Raw genomic sequence first — 12,134 nt, 5'->3', positions numbered from 1 at the left:
ACAAAGGAATGGAAGCTATGAATGAAAGAGTGGGGAAGGAAATGGTCAAGAGAAACGAAGAGGGTTTCCTTGTCGTTAAATTCAATCACAAACCCTAACGTGACAAAGAGCTATTTAGTTATAAGAGTATGTCAAGTGGACATTAATTTTCTGTAAGTGTGGGTGCTGGTAGGTCCACACCTTACAAAACATTCAAATGTCTTTATTCAAACGTCCTCTGTTTTTGTTCAGTCTCTTCCTGTCCTTTTTCCTATTCCTTTGTCTTTTCCCTGGCTTTCGCAAGAGCAGAAAAAGCCAAGAACGCTCTTGAGCACCAAAGCACACACACTTGCAGTGCTTAAATGATTAAAAACAACATCATTTTACCAAGGGTTGGAATATGGAGAAAGGGAAGCAGAAGGGGAGGAACAAGTCTGTGTTGGAGTGATACCTTAGAGGAGAAGGAAGTTGGTGTATGTTAAAAGTCATGTATGTAGGTCACACGGTAGAGGACGAGAGTGTGTATCCATGTATGTGAGTTAGAGGTGGAGAGAGGAGACGTAATGAAATGAGGAAGTTGGTAGACAGCAAAGGCTGTCGGGTAATCTATAGGGTAAGTGTCCATACGGCGAGAGTAGCTGTGCCACTCATGTTATCTACGATAGTGTAGAAGTGCTGCGGGTCCGTGTCATGTTTATCCCCTAAACAAAGACACACACTCACACCAAGACACACATACACACACAAGACACACATACACACACACCTGCATATAATACACAGGGTACACATGAAAATCATGACATGCACACACGTTTTTTTTAAATATATTAATCTAAGAAGCAATGTTTTCAAACTTCCTGATCTCAATCTTACATTCATTTCAAGTGGTTGGTCTTGTTGGTTGTGGGGGGTTTGTGTGTATGATGGTTGTTCATAGAAACCAGAGACCATTTCATATGGACAGAAGCCCCCAGAGTCAACTTCAACTGCACTCAACTGCAGTTACATGAAATATGTGAGAGCTTGTCCGCCCTCTGCTGGCTGGAGCAGGTATTAAACAGCTATTAGCAAAAGATTTGACTGAATATTTTGACTATAAACATGAATGGTTGCAAATAATTGACTTAGCGTGGTGTGTCAGCAGTGAGACAAGCACAACCTTGGTGGTTTGGGAACAAGACACAGTGTATGGTTTTTGCCTCTGCCCTGTATGGCTTATAGTGACTCAGTGATTGACAGGTTTGTTTCATTGATCCCCCACAGGATGTGTAAATAGTGGGATGGAACTGTTGTGTAGAGCTCTGATTACACAGGATTCTATTTAAGGTGTTTCCAGAAGGACTGGAATACATTCTATTGGCCAAGTGCGTTTACATCACAACTGTCCAACCCTCTGCATGTTTTCGCTCCAGCTCTATTTTAGCACAAATTATTCTAATAATAAGATGGTTGACAAGCTGAATTGGGGCAGGTACAACTGGGATTAGAGGGAAAGCCTACAGGAAAGTAGCTCTCCAGCAGCAAGGTTGGACAGCCCCAGTTTACAAGAGTCTAGTCTGGTGTTGCCTGTACGGTTAGGGCCAAGATTAACGATGTTCCCCTATTTAAGTACATAGAGGTCAGCTAAACCTTGCTAGACTGGTCGAAGACCAGTGACCCAGCTCAGAGGAGAAACATCTCCATCTTGTTATTTGGAGGACATCCTCTTTCGACAACCCAAAATATTTCCTCTCCCAGGCAGGCAACCTGACCTTACCAATGATGAGGGCCAACGGACACAAGGAAGCCAAAAAAAGCTGACACATTAAAAAAGTATATTTTCTTGAAATGAGGTTTATAAAGGGGCTGATTGGAGATAAACGATCAGATATTTTAATCGAATTGTCTTGAAAGTGTTCTGGACATTTCTGAAGAAGCAACTGGGGCAACGAGCCCGATTAAACTTCCCCCAACAGACAGCGCTCTCCTCAAACAACAGATGACGTACACCTTCGGATTGGAACGGCAGTGCCACCGCAGGAGATACCGGACGCCACGTCAGGACACCATGGAGAAACGAATGAGCGGTCTACAAGACTATGTGACGCACATCACATCTTCTGTGATGAATCAATGTTTGTAATCATCAATCTGATTGACCTTCTCTCCAATGGTAGACCGTTTGTCTTGAACCCTCATCCTCATCTACTTCCTCACCCTCTCCACCTGAAGGGCCCTGCCTCTAAGTATGGATGAGAACCAAAGCGCCCCTCACAATGTTTTTCATCACAGACAGGTGAAAACCAGTTCCAAACAATCAGTCCACACTCGGCCAACGAATGCATATCCATACGGGAAACACAAGGACACTATATAACGGACAGGGGATGGAGAGAGAGACAAAGGGCAGGAGAAACAGAACGAGGGAAGACAAGAAGAAAAGAAAATGGCTCAGCAAAAATCCATCGGTACCAGACTCCACCTAGCAGGTGAGTGGGAAGTCTGATGTTTCTTGTCTAATATGTTTTTTTCAGCGAGTGTTTGTTTGATCTTGGTTGGTTTTATACGGACTCGCTGAGAACTCTAACCTCTCTATCCATTTTCAATATATGCCTTCTCCCTAATTCTGTCTTTCTCCTTTTCTTTATCACCCCTCTCACTCTTCACTCGTGTCATCACCCTCACTTCATTTCTCCCTTCTTGATCTCTTCTGTCGGTGTGTTTATTGCCACCTTCCTAATCCTCTTTACCCTCTCACCCCTCCACGTCTCTCCCTCTCTTCTCCAGTCCTGTGCATGGTGGTGTCCTGTCAAGCCATCGGTCTGAATGACCTGCTGGAGAGAGCTGCTCAACGCTCTGACAAGCTCCACTCCCTCAGCACCTCCCTCATGAGTGACCTGGTAAGTAATAACCACTCACTAGCATGTGACTGCAGGTGTCATATGAGCTTAAAAAAAAAAAAATATATATATATATTTGATCATATGTGTGTGTGTAATCAGTATTTTTGTGATATAGTCCATTGTTCTGTACTATGTTTTACACAGGTCAAGCTAATGCTCCCTCTTTTTCTGTCCCTTTCCTTCTCTCTTCCAGGACTCTCACTTCCCACCCTTGGGCAGGATGTTGATGCCACGCCCCTCCATGTGCCACACCTCATCTCTTCAGACGCCCAATGACAAGCAGCAGACTCTGAGAGTGACGGTCAGTGAAGCGCTTCCTCTCTCTCTCTCTCTCTCTCTCTCTCTCTCTCTCTCTCTCTCTCTCTCTCTCTCTCTCTCTCTCTCTCTCTCTCTCTCTCTCTCTCTTTCTGCTTTAGATATGACCTGGTCCTTGCTTATCTCACACCTCAGACACCCATTGTTGGTTTTGCCTTTTGCCAGTCCCCTCAGATCCTAAGCCTTATGTGACACAACCTTTGCTTTTCCCTTCCCAGGAGAACGAGCTGCTGTCTCTGATTCGTTCCCTGCTACAAGCCTGGTCCAGCCCACTTTTTCAACTGTCCTCTGAGGCACCCAACCTGCCACACCCAGCCGCTAGTGCCATCCACAGCAAGCTCAGGGAACTGCAGGACCACACCCAGAGCCTGGGGGATGGGCTGGACATACTGGTCAGCAAGGTGTGTGGAACAGTGTTTGTATGTTTGTGATTGTATGTATGTATGTGTGTGTGTGTGTTTGTGTGTGTGTGTGTGTGTGTGTGTGTGTAAGAGGGAGAATGTAAGAGAGATAGGGAGAGAGAGACAGAAAAGAGAGTGTCTGATAATTGTTATTCCGCTCTTTTAATTCTATTTTGTGCTTTCTCCAATGTAGATGGGACCCTCATCCCAGCTCATCTCTGCCCTTCCCTTCAATGGAGGAGATGTTGGCCAGGACAAAACCTCCCGTCTCGTTAACTTCAACTTCCTCATGTCTTGCTTCCGCAGGGACTCCCACAAGATCGACAGTTTCCTCAAAGTCCTCCGTTGCCGAGCTGCTAAAATACGACCTGAAGCTTGCTAAAAAATGAGGCAATTTTTGTTTTGAGAGCCATGATGCGATGAGCGGGTTAAAGCAACGAATCATGTGATTAATCCACAAAGGTTGATAGGAAGTGTCTAGTCTAGTTATGATATCACAACCCTTTACTGCCAGGGCTTTGCACAATTTGGTTTGTGGCAGTTTTAGGCCCACTTTATGCCCTTTGCCTGCATGGTCTTTGTTATACGCCTCAAAATGGAAATCAATAATTGAAACCTTTCCTGTTTACTTGTTTAAATGTTTAAACGGTTTGTAAAGTCTTCTGAAAACTGAGCCCCATAGTATTCCAATAATTACATTTTCTTATGTATTTAATTAATTAGCCTATATATTGGAAATGTATTGAATACATTTGATATCTTCACTTCATCAATCGTAAAAAGCGGACATGGTTGTTTTTTTTCTCAAAATCATCAATAAAAATCTTTCTTGCATGAATATCAAAGGGCCTTTTGTGCAATTTGTGCCTGGAAAGTGTACTTGGACACCAAGTCTCTGTTCCGGGCGAGTATAAAAAGAAAAGTGAGTCCACAAGTAGTCAAAATAGGTACAATACAAACTTGTGAAGTAGTAAAATACATTAATAAGAGTGGATTTAAAATATATGGCTCACAAGCTCCCAGCGAAAGGGAATTGGACCTCTGTGACTCATGTCACCATTTCAACCAAGTTGGTAAAGGTAATTTATAAGGACATCCTCATGATGCGAAGATCAGCTAAAAGTAACTGTCACCAGTGTGCTCTAAATACTTAATTGTTGTCCTTTCCTTTGCAATATAATATCCATAGATAATACGAGTGAAAAATGCACACTACATGATTCAGGGAACAAATTAGACAGTGGTCTCCTGTGCTGGTCACACCCCCAATACCACCCAACTGCCGCACGCTGAGAGGTGGTGGGACGTGCGGTTTCGGATTCCATATTCAACTTCAACAGCCGGTTGTAAACTGACCCTTAGCCGCCACGTTTGACATGAAGAAAATACGCAGCCGATCGTTTGCCCACACGGTTACCAGGCAAATCGACATGACAGATTTTGAAGTATCCGTACAACAGTTGAATGACCTATTGGCAAACGGGAGCGGTTACTACAGCCTGCCATCACATCATTTCAACGAAGTGTTCCCCAGGATTTACGTCGGAAACGCGTGAGTAGATTTTTTATGTCCTTGTTTCTTGATAGGTATGGGAAGGTACATTACTAATGCAGTTTTCTGTATACAATTACTGTATTTATGGACATACTAGCTTAGGAGAAGCTCCTCTCAACTGATATGATGAGCACAATATTAACACGATAGGAAAGACATTATGAATGCACATAACATTCAACCATATCTATTAAATGATATAATTTAATAGCAGTTGTGCATTTTGCAACAATAACAATGCATTGCAGTTGCCTGTGTGTGTGTGTGTGTGTGTGTGTGTGTGGGGGGGGGGGTGATGTGCTAATAGATGAGGTATAATTATGCAATAACAGGTATATTTGCATAAATCCTAGATCAGCTAACAGTGTAGATCTGCACAGGGACATACACTCTCATGATCCCCTGAGAAAATCAGTACACATTTTACATAATCAAATCTTCAATTAACATTGTTATTGTGTAATCACCCAAGGACTTTAAACCCCAAATCTGTACTACAGCAGGCACACCAAAAAGCCTCTGCTTCGAGGGTGCAGAAGAAGTTACATAACAGCAGCCAGGGGATTGTGTGAGTCATGCCTGTCCAGTCTCCATGTTCACTTCAGCCTGTTATCATTCGCTGCAATTCCGATTCTCCCCTTAGACCTCATGAATAATAGGCCGAGGACAGTCATTTCTGTTGTCTCGGAGTGAGAGAAGCTTGGGGGATGTGGAGATGGGCCATGCAGGAAATCAGTCAGCTCGCTGCTCTGAACTAGTGGCTATTTCAGGTATCTTAGTCCCAAGAGGTCCTGTCTAGCCTTGCACAGAAACTTACTTATTTTAGTGTAATGCACAGCCTGGCCAGTGAACACTTCTCTCCTTCTCATAGTTACTCTCATACTATTGTTCCGGCTCCAGTCTCACAGACCCCAATGAATCCTTGTCACGAAAAAGCTTTGCTGTCACACACCTGATGAGAAACATGAGGTTATTTAGGATTATCAATAACTAGCTGTTGTTTTTACCAACAGCTGTTCACTGACCTAGCTTCCCGCTTCCTGTCGCCCTTGTCATGTGACTTGTCCCTAGGTTTGTGGCGATGAACGTCATGCGCTTGAAACGCTTGGGAATCACCCACATCCTGAACGCCGCCGAGGGCGTCTCCTTCATGCACGTCAACACCGACGCAGAGTACTACGCTGGCACGGGCATCACGTACCACGGCATGCCCGCCAGTGACACTGACCACTTCGACCTGAGCGTCTACTTTGAGGAGGGGGCTGACTTCATAGAGAAGGCACTGGCACATAAAGACGGGAAGGGTGAGTTGGTCGTTGTCCTGTGAAGTGGAACAGGCCTCTCTGCCGGGTGGTGTGGATATAGCGTAATTCTTTAGTCGTTCAATAGCAGACCGGTCGTTTCAATTGGTACATATCCATGTAACTGTATATGTGTGGAAACCGTCGATAGTCCATCCTTCGCCCCGGCCCCTCGCTCCACTCACCCCCTGTTCGCCGCCCTCGCCTCCCCAGGTAAGGTGTACGTCCACTGCCGAGAGGGCTACAGCCGCTCGCCCTCGCTGGTCATCGCCTACCTGATGCTGCGCCACAGGATGGACGTGCGCTCTGCTGTGGCCATGGTGCGCCACAAGAGAGAGATCGGCCCCAACGATGGCTTCCTGCGACAGCTGTGCCAGCTCAACGAGAGGCTTGCGTCCGAGGGAAAGTTCTGGAACCAGTGAGACGGTCCCCCCTGTGGCGTCAGAGGCCTCCGCTTCCTCTGGAAACTCCCAGATACACGCTCGAGCGATGCTACCACACATTGTTACGGTGTACAGTATCATTGCGTGAACAGATGCTGTCATATTAGTGTTTGAACACCAGTAACATACGCTTACTTTCACAATGATTTTCATATGTACGCAAACATGTGCCGGTATGTTCGAGAAGCCCACACAGGCAGAGGTTATACACAGACACACAGTCACTCACTGCCACCTGCTGGCTTTGATTTCTGATCTGATAATGAAGGGGAGATCAAAAGGAAGATGGAACCCGTCTGAAGGAGGAATGTTGCCTCCGTCCTTCCACCCCTTCCTCCTCAGCGTCAGTCCTTCTCTTCTCTCTTTCTATCCCTCTCTCCCTGAGTCCGACTGTGACCTAGCTCTTGCCATCACACTGCCAGTCTAGGAGGCCCTCCAGCCTCTGAGAGCTATTAGCACTGTGCCCCACCCACCAGGGATTTAAGAGTTAATATATCAGGTTTTTGTACTTTTAAAAAGGGTTCCATTTGAAGCCAGAATGGCTCCTGGATATGAGTTGTTCTGTCCAATAGTTCCTCCAGATAAATTAAGTTACTCCACATGGAAATACAACTTGGTTGTATCAATTTATCATGGACTTTGGTGAAGGGGAAGGGTCATGTCCAAAAGTATGATGCCCCATTATTAAGGTATAAGGTACTCATTACTAGGAACACTTAAAATAAATGATCCCACCAAAGCACAAATGTCATATTTTCTTCATCAAACTGCCTGAATGTGAAATTTATGTTGTAACATTGTACTGTATGATACTGTATAATGTCTGTTTTATGTAAATTATGTATCAAAGTAATTTTGCACAGTTCCTGTACTGACTTTATGACATGCAATGACCTAGATTTGTTTTCACAAGACTACAAAATAGAAATGCCTCACCTGCATTGATACTTGATCCTAAACGACACGCATACGATTGTTAACTCTCTTTTTATCTGTTCTGTAATAAACAGCGAAAAGTAATGCAATGCACCTATTAAAACTCTTTGTGTTAGTGTTACGTGTGTGTTGTGTGCGTAGTGTTTGTGTGAAAGCCTCACTCTTTCATCAAAGTAATTTTGCCAATATGTCTGTCCTTAGAGGATTTTGTATTATATGTAAAGCAGAACAGCAATAAAAACCAAAATCTGATACACTACAGTGAAATGTGTTAACTCCTTGTTGCTACCTTTCAAAACTTAAGTACCATCTCAGCTTGTTTATATAATCAGACAGGAGGGGGCGACAAACGCAATAAATTGTAACCAGCGTGAAGTTAAGAAAATTGTGAACTGTGTGTGTGTGTGTGTGTGTGTGTAATGTTCAGTTGATGAGACACTGGCGCTACTGAAACACTCATCCTGGCTACAGACAAATAAGAGGGGGCTTTATTTATTGTTTTTCAATGTAAAATCCAGATAAGGACAGGGGTTTAAGTGAAAACAGTTTTTTAGAAATCTGTTTTGAAATTGCTATGGAATCCTTATAATTGGATTACATCAGTATTTCGTTTTCTTGTTGGACAGGGTTTTTCCTTCTAGTATTCAGTTGGATACTTGCCACCAAAATCCACCTTCTTTCATCAACCTCCTCTGTGGTGTCTTTTCACTTTCTCCCCGTTTCTGTCTCTTTCAAATTCTTGTGTTCCTGCCAACAGATTTTGAACAAGCTCCCGGCTTCATACTAAACCTATTTAAAGCAAAAATTGTGTGTATGCATGCATGTGCACACAATATTACAAGAGAGTGTTGTTCTGGTGTGCATAGACTGTATGTGTGTGTATTTGATGCATGCATAAAAGGAAGAGAATGGAATTGGGTTCCACTGTAACCAACCCCCCCCCCCCCTCTCCGTCTCTACCCCCAGTCTCTATGACCCAGGCGGTTCAGTTTAGGATAAGTCTGAGCCGGCAGAAGAGGCTAACATGCTTATGTAACACTGATTTGAATGAGCGAGGCTGTGGGGGCCTGTGTGTGTGTGTGTATGTGTGTGTTTGTGTGTGTGTATATGTCTGTGTGTGTGTGTCTGTGTGTGTGTATATGTCTGTGTATGTGTCTGTGTGTGTGTATGTGTCTGTGAGGGTGTGTTTATGCAACCCTATTATGTGTGAATGGTAGACTCACAGCATGAATGAGTCTGCTCCGACATGTGCTTGGACTCCTTAATGGTGTCTAGCTGAACTTGCTTTTCTCAGAGAATCTTGTTATATGAATGTAATGTTGTATGTGGTAGTACGTGTGTGTGTGTAATATGTATATATTTTCCTGCAACTCTGGCCATGGAGAAGATGAGGAGTGATGAGGAGGTGGTGGGGAAACACTGGGATTGGTGCAGACAAAAGCTTCCTCTGTGACATCATCTCCCCCACAACAATTTGAAAGCACAGCTTTCGACTGGAGTTCAAAGTTCACCTGTCTATAGTAGACATGTACAGGCCCATGGAAAAACCTGTGTGAGATAACTAGTTTATATAAGCCATCAAATTATAGTAGTGTTATCCTACTTACATCTGTCACTGAATGTGACAGTGAGTTCAGAAGAACACAATGACATACAGAGCAGGTTAGGTAAGACTTATGACTCCAGTCTTTAGGAAGGCAGAATCTTGGTCCTTCAATATCAATTCCCAGTCAGTAGGTTGTTTTGTTTACATCTCTAAGTAAACATAAATCATAAAGGTATAATCACACATTTATTACATAAATATATTGCAAACAGACTAGCAGCAACAACCATAAAATATTTTCCTTTAGAAACAACCCCACAGACTCTGGCTTCTTCAAGGATTGTACACTCCAAGTTTCGGCACTCACAGTAAGCAAACAGGAAAGATCAACATAACACATCATCAGTACATGACACAGGAACAGCACTTCATTTTATGGAACTAATAATGATTTGAATGTTTTAATTTACCCAGTAACCTGTATAGTATTATTTATCCAGAAACGTCTTTATACTGTATATCGTGTATGTGGAAACCTTTAGAACTCCATGGTTGTCTAGCTATTTTTGTTCTGTTGTATGTGGAATTACTTCTTTGGGTAACTGACACCACAGTGCCATGAAATGTGTGCCACCTACATGAATACTGCCGCACTGATCTGGTGGGGAAAAAAGAATCACAGTAAAAATCCAGATTTATGTGTGTGTGTAAACTGGAGATGTTGATTTTTCCCTGTAAGTTATTGTTTGATCTTATCACAAAGAAACTACACAGAGAAAGTCAAAAGAGGACTCAGATGTAAGCAGTCCAATATTTGTTAGGGCATTATTGATCTGATAGTCCTGGTCATATGTTGTACAGTCTACAGCACTGGAGAATCCAGAAATTGGATCTATATGGACGACAGTACCGAGAAAACAAAGAAGCTGGCTCAGTGGAGCTGGCTCAGTGGAGCTGGCTCAGTTCCTGGTGTGAGAAGTAACCTTGCCTGAGATCTTAAGAGACTACAGTAGATGCATCAGCCTCCAGGCTCATGGCTTCAGTTGAGCTAAGCTATGGGTTTTAACCTGGTTGGCCATTCAAATATGAAGGATAGAAGTGAACTGCTCTGTCAGACCAGTTGGATGGAGGCTCAACATTGAATGTAGCTGGAGCTAAGCGGAGGCTGTGTTTTGTCCTCGTTCGTCTGTTATTTGAAGGAAACTAGAATCTCAGATGTAACCTAATGCCAACCAAAAATGTCTTTGCGCAACACGGTTTGTTAAATCAACGCTGAACCAAGCTTCAGGACTAACATCTGACAACTAACTTTTTGGATAATGTCTATTACGTAGACATTCTTCAGTGAGTAAAGTAAGGCCAATGGCCAGTATAGGATGTGTCTCTTGGTTGTAATGGACTGACCCTTCCAGGACCCCATAGTTCCACATTCTCTTTCCTCCTGTAAACACAGTAGAAACAGACTGGGAATGTAGATGGTGAATTACGAACTCCTGTAATCTCTCAGCTGCTGTTCTCAGCAAGTCAGCCAACAACTGAATGATTGTTTCTATGACTGTGAAAAACGATGGTTTAATTTGAGCAAACATTTGCTGGGTGACTCTGTGTCTGCTTTTGTGATGGCAGGATAAACAGATGGCATGCCTAAACATTGTAACTGACCAGGTAAGAGAAAGCAGCAGCCCAAGGATGTCTGTGTGAATGAGAAGTCAACATGGGACCCTGTTGAGGAGCAGGTGCACTTACACACAAAGAAACATACATCTACACAAACAGAAAATGTCCCCTCAACAAATTGCGGTCAAATCAATCGAAACGTGAGCCATTCCCAATATTCAGTTTGAGTGCGGACGTTGTGTTTGCTCCTGAAGAACGCGTTGACAACTCTGTGTGTGCTCTGCATGCAACCCCCTCAGAACCAGCCCTCCCCAGGATGAGTCAACAGGCAGCACAGAATGCACCAACACAGACACAAACAAGCATGACAGATCCATGGTTGAGTCTAAACAATAATCATTTATTAAAGTGAAAAGGTCCATGTTTTCGGGTATACCTGAGTTAGGCCACCTCCAGCCTGCCTCTCCATTGTGACTGTGAAGTGAAAGCTAGTGTGCACCTGTGCACTATCTGCATGTCCTCAGGCTCCAACTGGCAGCTCTGCTGCTGTTCCGGGGCGGCCAAGCCACACCGACTAATCTGGGATTGAGGATTCAATTCACGAGGGGAAGTGAAGACATCCTTGTTTCCTTTTAGAGAGATTAACAAGCCCAATTAACGACTCCAAAGTCATTTGAATTCAGCTATAAAAAGTGATACGCCCGTACAAGCTTAACAGTTTATCTTTGAATTTGTATTCTCTAAGCCTGGTAGATTTTGATTGGGACACTCATGTAACAAGCACGTAGATATAAGAGCTACTTGGATGCTAAATATGACCAAATTGCATTAAGTGCTAGAGTTGGGTATACCTGTCTGTGTGAGGGAATTATTAACAATTAGGCAGTGGAAAGACAACAAGCATCATGGGTCCTGGAGGCTCGTGCATGAGACATCCAGTGGCGCACACAGTCAAAAAGGAATGACACATAGCACAAGCAAAGTTTTGAAACAGCCAATGGAATTACATCTTACAAAATCTCCGCCACCTTTTCAAACACACACACGCAACAATGTCTTTCGTTTTCTTATAGACATGGATGGACCTGACCGAGAGTTGAACTCCGTGCACACGTCTCTCGCTGACTTCACAGGCTTTGAACAGAGGGTTCCGCTA

At 43.6% G+C, this 12,134-nt stretch overlaps 2 protein-coding genes across 2 annotated transcripts; both read left to right on the top strand.

Annotated features, from left to right (window-relative positions):
• Window positions 1-2,302: 2,302 nt before the first annotated feature.
• On the top strand, window positions 2,303-4,418 carry prl (prolactin). Its single transcript, XM_047038594.1, has 5 exons — window positions 2,303-2,450; window positions 2,749-2,861; window positions 3,058-3,165; window positions 3,398-3,580; window positions 3,774-4,418. Exons 1-5 carry the CDS (start codon window positions 2,408-2,410, stop codon window positions 3,960-3,962), a joined length of 636 nt encoding a protein of 211 aa, XP_046894550.1. The 5' UTR covers window positions 2,303-2,407; the 3' UTR covers window positions 3,963-4,418.
• A 525-nt stretch (window positions 4,419-4,943) lies between these two features.
• LOC124478976 (dual specificity protein phosphatase 3-like) lies at window positions 4,944-8,035 on the top strand. Its single transcript, XM_047037407.1, has 3 exons — window positions 4,944-5,132; window positions 6,207-6,439; window positions 6,650-8,035. The coding sequence occupies exons 1-3, from the start codon at window positions 4,957-4,959 to the stop codon at window positions 6,856-6,858; spliced, it is 618 nt and encodes a 205-aa protein (XP_046893363.1). The 5' UTR covers window positions 4,944-4,956; the 3' UTR covers window positions 6,859-8,035.
• Window positions 8,036-12,134: the final 4,099 nt, after the last annotated feature.

Source organism: Hypomesus transpacificus, chromosome 17 (assembly GCF_021917145.1).
Source record: "Hypomesus transpacificus isolate Combined female chromosome 17, fHypTra1, whole genome shotgun sequence".
In the NCBI taxonomy this organism is placed as follows: Eukaryota; Metazoa; Chordata; class Actinopteri; order Osmeriformes; family Osmeridae; genus Hypomesus; species Hypomesus transpacificus.
This window is presented reverse-complemented; position numbering and strand designations above follow the sequence as displayed.